General features: G+C 43.0%; 1 protein-coding gene across 1 annotated transcript in view; it reads left to right on the top strand.

The window, feature by feature from the left end:
• LOC126174808 (venom carboxylesterase-6-like) overlaps nt 1-17,821 on the top strand; it is a 190,412-nt gene that overhangs the window by 35,278 nt on the left and 137,313 nt on the right. The window contains exon 2 of the mRNA XM_049921183.1: nt 13,531-13,662. Within this exon, the coding sequence (XP_049777140.1) occupies nt 13,531-13,662 (132 nt within the window). The remainder of the gene's footprint in view (nt 1-13,530; nt 13,663-17,821) is intronic.

Raw genomic sequence — 17,821 nt, forward strand, 5'->3', positions numbered from 1 at the left:
GCCAGAATAAATGGGTAATATTTACGAACGAGGTAGCATAATGTCAAAGAAAAACAAAATAAGTCAGATTGTTACGAAAATCCAGGTATCAGAATCAAAATGACCTGTGGTTTATTTGGACAAAGCGTGTATTCTAACATAATATAGTATTGTGTGAATAAATGCCAATTTTTGAACTAATCGGGGAAGCAGAGTTTCTTGATTTCAAAAATACAACTGAGCTTCTAAGTTGCGGAACCCATTTCCTCTTGTAGTTAGGAGCCCAATTCTTTGAAAATCCTCTCTCAACACACTCTCATGCCACCAAATTGATGAGATTCATTTGTGCTTTTACTGCCCTTGAGGTCTTCATTGTAATTCTGGTCAGAGCCCCCATTAGGTTACAGGTGAACCAAGATTTCTAAACAATGTGCTGCTCCTCGATCACTCCTCCTCTGTAATGATTTGTGACAGGCAAAGCCTGGCTCTTTGAGGGGTCTAGAAGAACCAGAGGAAGACTGATCTAGCATGCAGGTTAATGCAGAATATATACAAGAAAAGAACAGTTAGGCACTACATAATGGTTTTTAAGCCAGAAGCACTTCACAGTTCAGAACATTTCCTACTGAATAAGAAAGGAGAAATAGATGAACCAGAGAAGAAGGAAAGAAAAACTTACAGGACTCTCCTCAGACCGAAAAAAAAGAAAGTGTGGTACAGAGAACAAGAGTATAAACGAAGATCTATAATAGCAGGGTGAGAAGTTCACAGTTATTATACGCAAGACATGGCTGAAATTTTATGGGCACCAGTTCAGAATGAGTGAGTGCAGACTGACATACAAAATTTAAAACTACACGACCATAAAACGGGTTGAGGAAATAAGAAGGGATAGTGAAGAAGTTGGGATACCCACCAGGCTAGCCGAGAGCGATAATGCGCCACTTCCTGGACTTTGGTAGGCGCGCCGGCCCCGGATCGAAACCGCCCAGTAGATTAACGACGAGGGCCGGTTGGCTGGCCAGCCTGGATGTGTTTTTAGGCAGTTTTCCCCATCCGACTAGGTTTATACTGGGCTGATCCCCACATTCCACCTCAGTTACACGATTTGCAGATATTTGATGTTCAAATGTACGTGAATTCCTAAGGGACCACACTGCTTAGGTTCTCGGTCCCTAGACTTACACACTACTTAACCTAACTTAAACTAAGTTATGCTAAAAACAACACATACAAATGTGTGTATGAAATCTTGTGGGACTTAACTGCTAAGGTCATCAGTCCCTAAGCTTACACACTACTTAACCTGAATGATCCTAAGGACAAACACATACACTTATTCCCGTGGGAGGACTCGATCCTCCAGTGGAGGGGGGCAGCAGACATTTTAAAACGTTTCCATGGCTTACACTATTACACTAGACGCAGACAGCTGGGGTACTCTAATTGCGTCTCGGGGGGGGGGGGGGGGGGGGTTCAGGATGGCGGCAGGAAAGGGCATCCGGCCACCCTCTCCAACTGACACTGCCAAATCAATAGTAACACAGCCGACCCCGCGTGACGCGGGTCAAAGACCCCAGGAAAGAAATTGAAGTTGGGATCCATCACAGGGTCTTAGCAAAACCAGTTGTAAATCCTAGAATCCTAGGTATTTAATTGAATTTGCGGCCTTTAGATTTGTTTGATTTTTTGTGTTACCGAAGTTTAACGGATTCCTTTTAGCACTCATATGAATGACCTAACACTTTTGGTTATTTATAGTCAATTGCCAATTTTCGAACCGTACAGATATCTTTTGTAAACCGTGTTGCAACTTGTTTTGATCTTCTGATGACTTCACTAGTCGAATAAACGACAGCATGATGTGCAAACAACCTAAGAAGGCTGCTCAGATTGTCTCCTAGATCGTTAATACAGTTAAGGAACAGCAAAGGGCTTACAACACTACCTTGGGGAACGCCAGAAATCACTTCTGTTTTACTCAATGTCTTCCCGTCAATTACTACGAACTGTGAACACTGACAGGAAATCACGAACCCACTCACGTAACTGAGACAACATTCCATAAGCACGCAATTTCACTAGAAGCCACTTGTGTCGTACAGTGTCAAAAGCCTTCTGGAAATCCAGAAATACAGAATCAATTTGAAATCCCTTATCAATATCACTCAACACTTCTTGCAAGTAAAGAGCTAGTTGCGTTTCGCAAGAACGATGTTTTCTAAATCCGTGTTGACTGTGTGTCAATAGATCGTTTTCTTCGAAGTAATTCATAATGTTCGAGCACAATATATGTTCCAGAATCCTGCTGCACATCGACGATAATGATATGCGCCTGTAATTTAGTGGATTACTACTACTGCTACTACCTTTCTTGAATATTGGTGTGACCTGTGCACCTTTCCAGCCCTGGTAACGAATCTTTCGTCGAGCGAACGGTTGTATGTGATTGTTAAATATGAAGCTATTGCATCAGCAAACCCCGAAAGGAACCTAATTGGTATGCAGTAGGGAACAGAAAACTTGCTTTTATTAAGTGATTGAAGTTGTTTCACTACACCGAGGATATCTACTTCCACGTTACTCCTGTAGGCAGCTGTTATTGATTCGAAGTCTGGAATAATTTCTTTGCCTTATTTTGTGAAGGCATTTCGGATTGTATTTAGTAACTCTGCTTTGGCAGCACTGACTTCTATAGCATCTCCATTGCTATCGCGCAGAGAAGGCATTGATTGTGTCTTTCCGTTAGCATGTGTGACAATGTGTCATGACTTCTACAGAAAGAACGAGGAGTTTTATAGTCTATTAATTCAGTTATCTCAACAAAACCTTTCTATAATTTGTCAATGTGGCCTTAAGGCCATCAGACACAGCAGAATAAATTACACAAGGACATCAATTGAATTTTCATAGCTGTTAACTGCTTTATGTACTGTTATAGAAGCGTTAATAGCTGTTAACTACTTTATGTACTGTTATAGGAGCGTTAGTATTAAATTTTATATGTTCCATTTTGGTCATGTTTGTCAATTATCACAAGACGGAGACAATATCATTTATACAGTCATGTTTAAATCACACGAGCAAGTTACTGTAGCAGCACCAGTAAATTTACCAGTTGCTGATTTCTGGTAAACTCTGGATTAAGCCTGGATAAGTGCTATATAGCTGTACGTCACACTCTACAAATTATCTGTAGCGTGATTACTTATTCTAACACCACATTTGTTAATCTAGAAGTTTATCTTGGTCATTATTTTATTATTTTTAATAGATGTGTTTCGAATTTATTTTAAGGGGCAGACTTAAAATACTGTGATACTATAAATGATTCATTCGTTTTCAGCGCCCTATATTTTCCAAAATGTTGCTTGTATAAATGTGACTGTTGGATGAATAGAACTGTAACCTCATCAAGTTTGTACTTTTGACCCTACAAATGTGCTATGAGACCACCTCTTGCCACACCGCCCACGTCCAAAATGAAGTCAACTTCGTTTCACATCGTATGTGGGAACCTACTGTAACTGGTCATCACAGCAGCATTAATGCATTCTCTGATCTGTTCCGGTGTTCTTGGCAGTGGGGATGCGTAAACACCGGCCTTGATATACCGTCAAATGAAAAAGTCACAAGGCACCATTCTAAGAGAACCATGGGTCAACGAAAGAGAGCCACATCATCTTCACCACTACGCCCAGTCCATCGATGTGGAAGTTCGCTGTTTCGGTAGCGACGAACATCGATGCTCAAATCAAGGGGTGCCTCGTGTTGTTGGAGAATGAAATTCTCGGAATTAGCAGTGAGTTTTGGAGACAATCGCAACTACAGCATATCGAGCAGAGAGGTATCCGTCACAGTCTTCTGCAAAACCCCCCATACAGCCTCGTCTACTATAATGCACTGAAAAAGTTAACCCTCGGTGAATATCGTTCAAACTCTGCAATTTATGAGGATTTTCAGTGCCCCACACTCTTAGATTGTAGCGATCAGTTTGTGGTGGTAAGTTCCTACGGGACCAAACTGCTGAGGTCGTCGGTCCCTAGGCTTACACATAACTTAATCTAACTTAAACTAACTTACCCAAGCCCGAGGGAGGACTCGATCCTCCAACGGAGGGAGCCGCGTGAACCGTCACAAGGCCCCCGAGACCGTGCGGCTACCCCACGCGGCATAGCGATCAGTCTTTCCAGACAAGTGAAAGGTTGCTTCGTCTCTGAAAATGAGTTCCGATGAGAAATGTTAATCTCCAAGTGCTTCCTGCATTATAATGCAACACCGAGGACTTCAGGATACAGTGTACTTATAAATTCTATAGTCTTTCCTGATTACATTGATATATGTACTATAGGGTTTCAAACGAAAAATGACCTACATATACCAAATTTTAAAGTTACGGTAATGTATGCTGCCACGCCCCCTTTATTTCTGTTACAGAAACAAGTATTATTTCGAAAAGAACTGTGAACTTTCTGTTTCCAGCGATTATACGTGTGATACATTGTACATGCTGGTAACAGTGCAGATTTGTAGTGTCTGTAAATGATTATCTTTGCTATTATTTACTTTTGTTTCGCTGAAGCACTTCGTTTACATGTTACTGAATATTTGTTGCCCAAGTGATACATATACACTCCTGGAAATGGAAAAAAGAACACATTGACACCGGTGTGTCAGACCCACCATACTTGCTCCGGACACTGCGAGAGGGCTGTACAAGCAATGATCACACGCACGGCACAGCGGACACACCAGGAACCGCGGTGTTGGCCGTCGAATGGCGCTAGCTGCGCAGCATTTGTGCACCGCCGCCGTCAGTGTCAGCCAGTTTGCCGTTGCATACGGAACTCCATCGCAGTCTTTAACACAGGTAGCATGCCGCGACAGCGTGGACGTGAACCGTATGTGCAGTTGACGGACTTTGAGCGAGGGCGTATAGTGGGCATGCGGGAGGCCGGGTGGACGTACCGCCGAATTGCTCAACACGTGGGGCGTGAGGTCTGCACAGTACATCGATGTTGTCGCCAGTGGTCGGCGGAAGGTGCACGTGCCCGTCGACCTGGGACCGGACCGCAGCGACGCGCGGATGCACGCCAAGACCGTAGGATCCTACGCAGTGCCGTAGGGGACCGCACCGCCACTTCCCAGCAAATTAGGGACACTGTTGCTCCTGGGGTATCGACGAGGACCATTCGCAACCGTCTCCATGAAGCTGGGCTACGGTCCCGCACACCGTTAGGCCGTCTTCCGCTCAAGCCCCAACATCGTGCAGCCCGCCTCCAGTGGTGTCGCAACAGGCGTGAATGGAGGGACGAATGGAGACGTGTCGTCTTCAGCGATGAGAGTCGCTTCTGCCTTGGTGCCAATGATGGTCGTATGCGTGTTTGGCGCCGTGCAGGTGAGCGCCACAATCAGGACTGCATACGACCGAGGCACACAGGGCCAACACCCGGCATCATGGTGTGGGGAGCGATCTCCTACACTGGCCGTACACCACTGGTGATCGTCGAGGAGACACTGAATAGTGCACGGTACATCCAAATCGTCACCGAACCCATCGTTCTACCATTCCTAGACCGGCAAGGGAACTTGCTGTTCCAACAGGACAATGCACGTCCGCATGTATCCCTTGCCACCCAACGTGCTCTAGAAGGTGTAAGTCAACTACCCTGGCCAGCAAGATCTCCGGATCTGTCCCCCATTGAGCATGTTTGGGACTGGATGAAGCGTCGTCTCACGCGGTCTGCACGTCCAGCACGAACGCTGGTCCAACTGAGGCGCCAGGTGGAAATGGCATGGCAAGCCGTTCCACAGGACTACATCCAGCATCTCTACGATCGTCTCCATGGGAGAATAGCAGCCTGCATTGCTGCGAAAGGTGGATATACACTCTACTAGTGCCGACATTGTGCATGCTCTGTTGCCTGTGTCTATGTGCCTGTGGTTCTGTCAGTGTGATCATGTGATGTATCTGACCCCAGGAATGTGTCAATAAAGTTTCCCCTTCCTGGGACAATGAATTCACGGTGTTCTTATTTCAATTTCCAGGAGTGTACTTGTGGAAGTACATATCCTTTAGTGTGCAATAAATACGAACTATGCCACGCATCAAGAAATTCAATGCCGGTTGCTATGGCCGAGCGGTTGTAGGCGCTTCAGTCTGGAACAACGCTGCTGCTATGGTCGCATGTTCGAATCCTGCCTCGGACATGGATGTGTGTGATGTTCTTAGGTTAGTTAGGTTTAAGTAGTTCTAAGTCTAGGGGACTGATGACCTCAGATGTTAAGTCCCATAGTGCTTAGAGCCATTTGAACCATTTGAAGAAATTCAATAAAAGGAAAATCCGTGGCAACCAGTTCACAAACAAAGCAAGCCACACTGTTGAAGGTAACCTTTGTATCAGTTCGTCAGGGAAGAAACTCACACATGGCACCCCCCCCCCCTCTGGTGATACAAATTTTTGTGTTAACAATGACGCTGTTTGTAGAGGACGTTGTTGTTGCTGATGTGGGCATCTTATCTTCTTTGATAAAGGAAGTGGGTAGATGTAAACAATGTGATGGTGTAGGCTGTCTAGAAATAACAACAAAGTAGCAGCAACGGTTTAGCGTCAAAATTAGTAGTTCTGTGTAGATCCTGCAATAAATCTACCTCGAAAATGATTTCGAACTTTGTGCATAATTCATATGTGAATTTGAAGTTAGTGTATGCAATGCGTGCAGGAGGAAAAGGAAAGAAGGCTGCTTAAGCGTTTTGTGGTTTGATGGACCTTCCTCCTCCCCCCAGTAGGTTCAGCAAATACATAAAAATACTTTTAGGTGCCTTGACGGTTGCGTCTAAAGTATCTATGAAACGTGCAGTAGAAGAAACTGTAAATATTGGTGGAATCATGGATATTCTTGTTGCACTTGATGGAACACGGCAACGCCGAGGACATCGTTCCTTGAATGGTGTTGTAAGTGCTACTTCTCTGGAGAATGGAGAAGTTGTTGATGTTGAGTGCTTATCTAAGTACTGCCACACCCATCATGGTAACGCTGAAGGGCATATTGAACACCAGCGTTCTAAGAATTACGATGATTACAATGGAGGTGTGAAGTCTGATGCAGCTCTAAAATTATTACAGAGGTCGTTGCCCGTTTATAACGTTAGATATACGAAGTACCTAGGCGATAGGTACCCTAAGGCTTTCAATAAAATTGAGTTCAGTGTTTATGGTGATACCTTGGTAACAAAACTGGAGTGTTGTGTACATGTGCAAAAGAGGATGGGTGCTAGAGTGAGGAAGCTACGAAGAGAAATTAAAGGAAAATTGCTATCTGATGGAAAATCTCTGTCTGGCCGAGTCAGATTGATAGAAACTGAAATAGACCTTCTTTAGAGTTATTATGGACTAGCCATTAGACGAAGTACACCTCTAAATGATGTTACAACAATGAGAAAAGCTTTGTGGGCCACCTACTTTCATAAGTTGTCCACAGGTGACCACCATGTTCACAGACTTTGCCCTAAATGAGCAGATTATTGGTGTGGTTAACAAAAAGCAAAAGAAAGTGGTCAGATACACATTATAAGCATTCTTTGCCTGACCCTGTTATGAATGAAATAAAACCAATTTTTAGAGACGTGAGTGACCCTATTTTCCTCAGTAAATGTCTTCATGGGGGCACTCAGAATCAAATGGAAGTTTCAACCATTGTATGTGGAAAAGACGACCCAAGAATGTTTTTGTAGGACTAAATACATTAGAAGTTGGTACACTAGATGCAGCGATATGTTTCAATGATGGAGTGGTAGGAAGGTTGTAAGTCCTGAGAAATGTAGGCATGAAATGTGGCTCTAATATCGAAGATCAATTGCTTGCGTGTAACAGACAACGGGTGCATGAAGTTGAAAGATTCGCTCTTCAAGTTACCAAAGAAGGAAGAAGTGCTAAAAAAAATGCAAAAAGGAAGCTTGAAGATGAAAAAATGCTGCAGGATGAAGACTATGCTTCAGGAATGTTCTGAGCCACATTTTAATAGGACTTATTTCTTCATTTGCAATTTCCCACAAGTCGTATTTTTCAGAATTCAGGTACAAATATTTTCTAAATTTTATTAAGCATTGCTCTAGTTTTTTTCTGTAACTTGCAATAGTCCATAGTTATGGAGCAAACCTAAGCTTTATTGCGGAATCAACTAAATTATAGAAAAAAATATTTTTATCAGGATAAAATTTTAAAAATTAAATGTAAAATCTGATTTTTTTACCTTGGTAATATACATAATAGGTAGAATTAAATAGGTCTAGTACCTCAGCCATCATGTCATGTACATCTGGTAAGATTTTGGTCTCCTTCAAACGTATAATATTGGATTAAATTGTACCTCAATTTGAGGAAGCGTTATGGAAAAAAATTGGATCAATTTCTTCGTAATTATTTTTAATAACCCAAGCAAGTTCAAAAATATTCAAAATACTTCTAATTTGTTTAGAAAGTGTGCTGCATTACCTGATATCAACAAAAATCTGTAAAACATACATTATAAACAGTGCCTGAAAGGAATAGGTGTTCAATTTTAGATAATATTGAGCCGGAAAGTAACCTGTGTCTTTAAAGAATTCCACTTTTAACTCTCACTTGTACAAAAAACCCTTTATTCTTTATTGGTTTCGGTCTCTTTGAACATCATCCCAGGAAGAAAAGGCAGAAACGTCTGTTGGAAAAGCAATTCATCTTTCTCTTTTTTAGTTGTCCCTAACGTTACAATCAGTACACCTAGCCATCTGTTATATATCATGACCTTAAACAACTTCATATTGGTCTTACAATAATACCCGACCACGTGCAATGTAACGATGCATGACTGTTATACACTCCTGGAAATTGAAATAAGAACACTGTTAATTCATTGTCCCAGGAAGGGGAAATTTTATTGACACATTCCTGGGGTCAGATACATCACATGATCACACTGACAGAACCACAGGCACATAGACACAGGCAACAGAGCATGCACAATGTCGGCACTAGTACAGTGTATATCCACCTTTCGCAGCAATGCAGGCTGCTATTCTCCCATGGAGACGATCGTAGAGATGCTGGATGTAGTCCTGTGGAACGGCTTGCCATGCCATTTCCACCTGGCGCCTCAGTTGGACCAGCGTTCGTGCTGGACGTGCAGACCGCGTGAGACGACGCTTCATCCAGTCCCAAACATGCTCAATGGGGGACAGATCCGGAGATCTTGCTGGCCAGGGTAGTTGACTTACACCTTCTAGAGCACGTTGGGTGGCACGGGATACATGCGGACGTGCATTGTCCTGTTGGAACAGCAAGTTCCCTTGCCGGTCTAGGAATGGTAGAACGATGGGTTCGATGAGGATTTGGATGTACCGTGCACTATTCAGTGTCCCGTCGACGATCACCAGTGGTGTACGGCCAGTGTAGGAGATCGCTCCCCACACCATGATGCCGGGTGTTGGCCCTGTGTGCCTCGGTCGTATGCAGTCCTGATTGTGGCGCTCACCTTCACGGCGCCAAACACGCATACGACCATCATTGGCACCAAGGCAGAAGCGACTCTCATCGCTGAAGACGACACGTCTCCATTCGTCCCTCCATTCACGCCTGTTGCGACACCACTGGAGGCGGGCTGCACGATGTTGGGGCGTGAGCGGAAGACGGCCTAACGGTGTTCGGGACCGTAGCCCAGCTTCATGGAGGCGGTTGCGAATGGTCCCCGCCGATACCCCAGGAGCAACAGTGTCCCTAATTTGCTGGGAAGTGGCGGTGCGGTCCCCTACGGCACTGCGTAGGATCCTACGGTCTTGGCGTGCATCCGTGCGTCGCTGCGGTCCGGTCCCAGGTCGACGGGCACGTGCACCTTCCGCCGACCACTGGCGACAACATCGATGTACTGTGGAGACCTCACGCCCCACGTGTTGAGCAATTCGGCGGTACGTCCACCCGGCCTCCCGCATGCCCACTATACGCCCTCGCTCAAAGTCCGTCAACTGCACATACGGTTCACGTCCACGCTGTCGCGGCAGGCTACCAGTGTTAAAGACTGCGATGGAGCTCCGTATGCCACGGCAAACTGGCTGACACTGACAGCGGCGGTGCACAAATGCTGCGCAGCTAGCGCCATTCGACGGCCAACACCGCGGTTCCTGGTGTGTCCGCTGTGCCGTGCGTGTGATCATTGCTTGTACAGCCCTCTCGCAGTGTCCGGAGCAAGTATGGTGGGTCTGACACACCGGTGTCAATGTGTTCTTTTTTCCATTTCCAGGAGTGTACATATGATCATGTGACGTTGATGATTTTTAGAAACGTCTAAGATAAAGATGAATTATTTTTCCATATTATGTATTGCTTTTTCTTCTAGTGATGATGGTCTGGGAGACGTAAACCGGTAGAAAATAATGGGTTGTTTGCACAGATGATGATTAAATAGGCAGTAGAAAGTCACTGGATATAATCTTCCGGTTTTAAATGATCTAAAGCAGCAGACGTTACAGTTTTCATAGTAACCACCGTAGACAAATCTGTCACACATTTGTTGTTGTTGTCTTCAGTACGAAGACGGATTTGATGCAGCTGTCCAGGCTACTCCATTCTGTGCAAGCCTCTTCATCTCCGAATAACTATATGCAACTTACATCCTTCAGAATCTGCTTACTGTATTCATCTATTGGTCTCACTCTACGATTTTTACCCCCCACACTTCCTTCAATACTAAACTGCTGATCCCTTGATGTCTGAGACTGTGTCCTACCAAACAGTCCTTTTTTCCAGTCAGGTTTTACCAAAAATTCATTTTCTCCCCAATTCAGTATCTGATCTTCGGCATTCTTCTGCAGCACCACATTTCGGAAGATTCTGTTCAACGCCCATGTTTCACTTCCATACATGGTTTCACTCCATAGAAATACTTTCGGTAAAGACTTCCTGGTACTTAAATCTACATTCACCACTCGCTTACTGAACAGATTGAATAACGTAGGGGATAGGCTACAACACTGTTTCCCCGGGGACTGGGTGCTTATGTTGTCCTCACCATTTCATCGTCATCCTCATCATTCGTGTCAGTGGCTAGACTGAACTGTGAAAAAATTGGACTGTGTAATAATTGGGACTATGTACCGGCGTTGATGACCGCGCAGTTGAGCGCCCACAAACCAAACATCATCATTATCATCATCAGCAACTCTCTTTCACTCCCTTCTCAACCACTACTTTCGTTTCGTGTCCCTTGACTCTTACAAGTGCCACCTTGTTTCTGCACTAGTTGTAAATAGCCTTTCATTGCCTGTATTTTACCCTTGCTACCCTCAGAATTTCAAAGAGAGTATTCCAACCAACACTGTCAAAAGATTTCTCAAAGTCTTCTAAGAGAAGTCGTAGGGTCAGTATTTCCTCTCGTGCTACTACATTTCTCCAGAATCCAAACTGGTCTTCCCCGAGGTCAGCTTATACCAGTTTTTCCACTCTCCCGTTAGTGTTTTGCAGCCATGACCTATTAAACTGATAGTTCGATAATAATCACACCTATCGGCACCTGCTTTCTTGGAATCTGGAACTATTTTTCTTCTTTAAGTCTAGGAGTACATCGCCTGTCTCATACATCCTGCTCACCAGATGGAAGAGTTTTGACAAAGCTGCCTTTCCCTAGGCTAACAGTAATGGAACTTGTTTCGACTTACGTCTTTCAGTGCTCTATCAAATTCTCCTCTCAGTATCATATCACCCATATGATCTTCATCTGCGTCCTTAAGAACATCTCCCTTGTATCGATCCTATATCTACCCCTTCTAACTTTCAACTTTCCGTTTTTTGCTTAAGACTGGTTTTCCATCCGACCTCTTGATATTCATACGGGCCGTTCTCTTTTTCCCCCAAAGGTCCCTTTAATTTTCCTGTAGGCGGTATTTATCTTTCCCTTAATGATATATGCTTCTAAGTCATTGCATTTGTCCTCTAGCCATTCCTGTTTAGCCATTTTGCAATTCCAGTCAATTTCATTTTTTTAGACGTTCGTACACCCTTTCGTCCACTTCATTTACTGAATTTTTATATTTTCTCCTCTGGTTCTTTCAGTTTATACAGGTCCCATTTCTTTTATTTCCAACCTTTTTGCAACTTCTTCAGTTTTAATCTACAGTTCATAACCAATAAATTGTGATCAGAGTCTACATCTACCTCTGGAAATGTCTTACAATATAATACCCTGATCCGAAATCTCTGTCTTACCATTATATAAGCAACGTGAAACCTTCCGGTGTCTCCAGGTGTCTCCCACGTACACAACTATCTTTCGTGATTCTTAAATCAAGTATTAGCGATGATTAAATTATACGCTGTCCAAAATTCTATCAGGCGGATACCTCTTTCATTCCTTTCCCCCAGTCCATATTTAGCTACATTTTTCCTTCTCTTATTTTTCCTACTATCGAGTTCCAGTCCCCTATGATTACTAAATTTTCGTCTCTCTTAAACATCTGATTAGTATCTTTTCTCGTCACTCATTTCTTCAACCTCTTCATCATCTGCGGAGCTACTTTGCATATAAACTTGAACTACAGTGGTGGTCGTGGGCTTCGTATCTGTCTTATCTACAATAATGCATTCACTATGCTGTTCATAGTAGCTTACTTGCGTTACTATTTTCTTACACGTTACTAAACCTACTCCTGCATTTACCCCTATTCAATTTTGTATTTAAAATGCTGTATTCACCTTTCCGGAAGTCCTGTTCCTCCTGCCACCGAACTTCACTAATTACCACTATATCTAGCTTTAGCCTATTCATTTCCCTTTTAAAATTTTCTAACCTCCCCGCTCGATTAAGGGATCTGACATTCCACGCTACGATCCGTAGAACGTCAGTTTTGTTTCTCCTGATAACGACGTCGTCCTGAGTAGTCCCCGCCGGGAGATTCGAATGGGGTACTAGTTTACTTCTGGAATATCTTACCCAAAAGGTTTCCATCATCATTTAACCAAACAGTAGAGCTGCACGCTCTCGGGAAAAATAGTGGCTGCAGTTTCCTCTTGCTTTCCACACAGTACGCTGTGGTATTCCAAGTTCCAGCTAAATTTTTTGGACTGCATAAGAAACCCTCTCCACGGTTGCTTCTGGCACATTTTGTCGCTCGGTAGCTTTCTGTCTACAGAGAAACCAAGGGTCTCGAAATTGTCGGTACCAACGCACAATGTTCTCTTTGGAAGACAGTTAGTTCCATATTTCCTTTTGAATGCACACTGCACTGTTGTAACAGATAAACACCTCGCATATTCCAGCACTTCGGAAAGCACCGAACTTTGTAAACGAATGAATCATTTATAATATCTCTGTATGACTGTGATGTTCGTGTATGGTTTCAGTTGCGGTGTTTGTACAAGTAACGTTTTTGGCAAATAACAAGGAATGAACTCCCGATATTCATGTTCCAGAAAGATGTCAATAGTTTTTACTCTTACAGCTACATTCAAAAGATCATTAGATCGTTAGTAAATCTGTGCTACATCATAGCGCCTCCGGCTTACGTTTGTTCTCTTTTTACAGAGTCCTGAACCCCCGGAAGCATGGGAACACATCCGTGATGCCACAACTCCTGGGCCTTCGTGTTCACAGTTCTCATTAGATGGACTGAAGGGATCCGAAGACTGTCTGTACCTTAACGTATTCACGCCAGAGGTTTGTTGTGCCTACTACACACTTTTGTACAGGGGCAGAATGTGATAGGTCAACAGTATGTCTGCATATTGTGATTCTACTGCATTACCAGTATTCAGATTTTGTAAGGTAAGAGATTACAATACTTCGCACCTATTGCAACAACTGCTTCTCGTGTTTGGAGTTGAAGATATAAGTCGTAACGTGTAGAAATTACTAAACCGAATCAATAAAATAGAACTCTGGGAAATCGGACTCATCAGCAACATCCAGTCTGTAAGTTTTTTGGCACTAACTAAAAGCACATGGATCAGTATGGCTCCCCAAAGCCTTCAGCGTTTGGAGGATTCCATACCACCATTTGTCGTCAACGTAATCTAGAAGTCATAATGGCCACAGGGGAAGGTACGACTACTAGACAGGTGTCTAGGTAGGGGTCTCTAATAGTTAGAATCCTTCACAAACATGTTTCAACAACATCTCATCATGCACACCTCCATCGACATATTTTTTTAGCGTTTTCATCGTACCTATTTTGAGTACAAACCAATATTTTACAAAAAAAAGTGTCCATGCATAAAATGTAAAAGCTTAATATGCGTACTAAAGCAGTAGGAAGTTTCTAATACTGCTTAGACACCGCCTTTCTGAAGACTCTTTTTATTTTAGTTACATTAATGTGTTTGCCAACATTCACCGATACATTTTAAGTCGTTGTTCACTTCAGAATATGGAAACTCCTATATTAATAAAGGTATTTTTTATGTAGAGTGAACTGATAGCCTTGAGATATCGAAAGTAGACTGGCATATAGTCATTCAGAGTTACAAATTAAAGCAATATAATGCACTAAGGTGACAAAAAGTGATAGGATAGCGATATGCGCGTATACAGACTTCGGTAGTATCGCGTAGACAAGGTATAAAAGGGCAGTGCTTTCGCAGACCTGTCATTTGTTCTAAGGTGATTCTTGTGAAAAGGTTTCTTACGTGATGGTGGCCGCAAGATGTGAATTAACAGACTCTGAACGCGGAATGGTAGTTGGAGCGAGAAGCATGGGTCTTTCCATTCCGAAAATCGTTAGTGAATTCAAGATTACAAGATCCACAAAGTTAACACTGTGCCGAGAATACCAAATTTCAGGCATTACCTCTCACCATGAACAATGCAACGGTCGAAGACCTTAACTTAACGACCGAGAGCAGCGGCATTTACTTAGAATTGTCAGTGCTAACAGACAAGCAACACTGTGAAATAACCGCAGAAATCGCAGTGGAACGTACGACGAACGTATCCGTTTGGACAGTGCAGCGAATTTTGGCGTTAATGGGCTATGGCAGCAGTCGACCTTTGAGAGTACCTTCGCTAACACTGCGACATCGCCTGCGACACCTCCTGGGCTCGTGACAATATTGATTGGACCCTGGACGATTGAAAAACCGTGACCTGGTCAGCTGAGTCCTGGTTTCAATTGGTAACAGCTGACGGTAGCATTCGAGTGTGGCGCAGAACCCGCGAAGCCAGGTATCCAAGTTTTCAAATACTAGGCAATGTGCAAGCTGTTAGTGGCTCCAAAATGGTGTGGATCCTGTGGTACAACTGAACCGGTTGTTGACTGGAAGTGGTTACATTCGGGTACATGGAGACAATTTGCGGGCATTCATGGACTTCACGTTCCCAAACAACGACGGAATTTTTATGGGTGACAGTGCACCATTTCACTGGACCACAACTGTTCGCGACTAGTTTGAAGAACATTCTGGACAGTTCGAGAGAATGATTTGTCCACCCAGAGCGCCCGACATGAAACTCGTCTAACATTTATCGGGCATAATCGAGGGGTCAGTTCGATCACAGAATTCTGCACCTCAACTCTTACAAAACTGTGGACGGCTGTAGAGGCAGCGTGGCTCAGTATCTCTGAAGGGGACTTCCGACGACTTGTTGAGTGCATGCCACGTCCAGTTGCTGCACTACGCTGTGCAAAAGGAGGTCCGACACTTTATTAGGGGGTGTCCCCCAACTTCTGTACAGTGAGTATCGTCTACCAGAACCCATTAGATTAGAGGACAACACAAAATGTGGTGCAACATCTCGAAAGAGCTTATTAATCGATCGTTGAATATGTTGGCTATCGGGCTCAAGAAATTTAAAACCTTTCCTCCATACGCTTAGCTACATCTCAGTCTACCGTTAGAAAAGTCGATGGGACGTGTGTAATTACAAGTATTATAAAATTTGAATATAGAACGGAGGAAAGCCTTAGAACTTGCCAACATAGTAATCAGAAATACAAAACGGTCGCCATCTAAAATAGGTAATGTTTAGATCGTAGCAGCGTAACAACGGAGTGTTACTTTTTAAAGAGTGGACATGCAGGTTTGAACAGTACAGTAATCGAAAAACGGTGTAACGAGTATGGTAAATGCGAACATAATACATGCTGTTTCAGCTAGTGTAATTAATATCGTGCTAATGCACACTGCAGATCGTATGCTCCAAAAAACTTGTACATGCTCTAATAGCAATGCCTGGCTCATCGTGGTCACCAAATTAGTCCCTTTTCTAAATCTTAGGTAACTTTCGGTGCACTTTACTAAGCTGTTACGTTAAATACAGCGTGATAGCAACGCGGATCCTTTTTACAGCTCTGTAACCGAACCAAAATGTACACAATAAGCACATTAACACGAGAGACGTACATAAAACAATTGAATTACAATTAATGTCATGGATATAATTCAACGAATTTTAGATTTAGAGGTCAGCAGCTGTACTTTTTCAGAAGTTTTGTTAGAACACAGTTTCAACACTTGCAAAAGTTTAATTCAGAATTAATAGTAACTTTTAAAAATGGGAGATCATCAACCTCTACGAACGAAAAAGTGGGTTTCATACCACCATCATGTTTTCTGCTGTATCAGCCGGGGTTTTGCGTCTCCATTTCCTGCGACACATTGCTTCCTTCTTAATGTCAGGATCTGAAATCTCTTCCTCCGTCGCATCCTCTTTCCTTCCACATACTCTTCTAAGACTGTTTTTATAAGTCCTTCCGTCTCTCTTAATATAACTCCAACCCACTTCTTTTTGTTACATCGAGTAATTGTATTTGCTCTTCAACTCTTCTGAGTATTTTTTCATTTGTCACTCTATCTATACAACTTAATCTTTCCATCCTCCGCCATGTCCATATTTGAGAAGCCTGTATCCTTGCTCTGCCTTTCTTCCCCAGTGTCCACCTTTCAGCTCCACGCAGGAGGAGAGTCCATACAAAACATTTTATTAGCCTTTTTTAAAAATATTTCTCCATATTGCTGCAGAAAATTCTTCTTTTCTTATATAAAGACACTTTCGCCTAGCAATTCCGGTTTAGATTTCTGTGCTGCTCTTCCAGTCACTTTCTGTTCTGCTTCCGAGTTATTTAAAGCTTTGCACATGGTCTAATACTTCTCCGTTCAGCATTATCTTCACTTTTTTATTTCCTCCTATTGCCTTTACTTTTGTTTCTTTTATACTGATTTTTCTTCCATAAATTTTTGCTGTAGCTTCAATGGTATACACTGTATCCTGAATACGTTTTCGGTAGTTTGTAGGAATATCATGCCGTCTGCAAATCTCCAACCCTATATTCTTCTTCCTCTTGTCATCTAGTGAACATTGGTCAATCATATTTTCTAGACACAGACTGAAACGTGGAGAAGACAGACAGCAGCCTTACTCTATTCCCTAGTCCTTTTTAGTTGGTACTTCCTCCTCTCACTTTCACCGACATTTTTTCATATAAATATGACGGCCATCAGTCGTCTGAGTTTCCAGTCCATCCTATGTTTCCTCATTATGGATGCAAGCTTATCTGAAGCCACATTACCGATGGCCTTTTGCAGGTCTATAAAACACCTTTATAAGTCTACCCCTTTCAATGAAGCTCTTTTCCAAAATTTTCAAGTCATTTTGCATCTCTTGCGCCTGTATCCGACTAAAACCTAATTGCTCTACAGCTAGATGCTCTCCATCATTTATAGAATAAAAATCCGATTCAGTAATCAGTAATTTCTTAGTTTACTCCACGACCGGCTTCAAAGAATAAAGCTTCGTCTTCAGATGCCACCAGATAATTATGGTCACATAAATGTGTGGTGGTCGGGCCAGTCAGTCATCGGGGTCAAACCCACGTCAAGCA

This window comes from Schistocerca cancellata, chromosome 3 (genome assembly GCF_023864275.1).
Source record: "Schistocerca cancellata isolate TAMUIC-IGC-003103 chromosome 3, iqSchCanc2.1, whole genome shotgun sequence".
Taxonomy (NCBI): domain Eukaryota; kingdom Metazoa; phylum Arthropoda; class Insecta; order Orthoptera; family Acrididae; genus Schistocerca; species Schistocerca cancellata.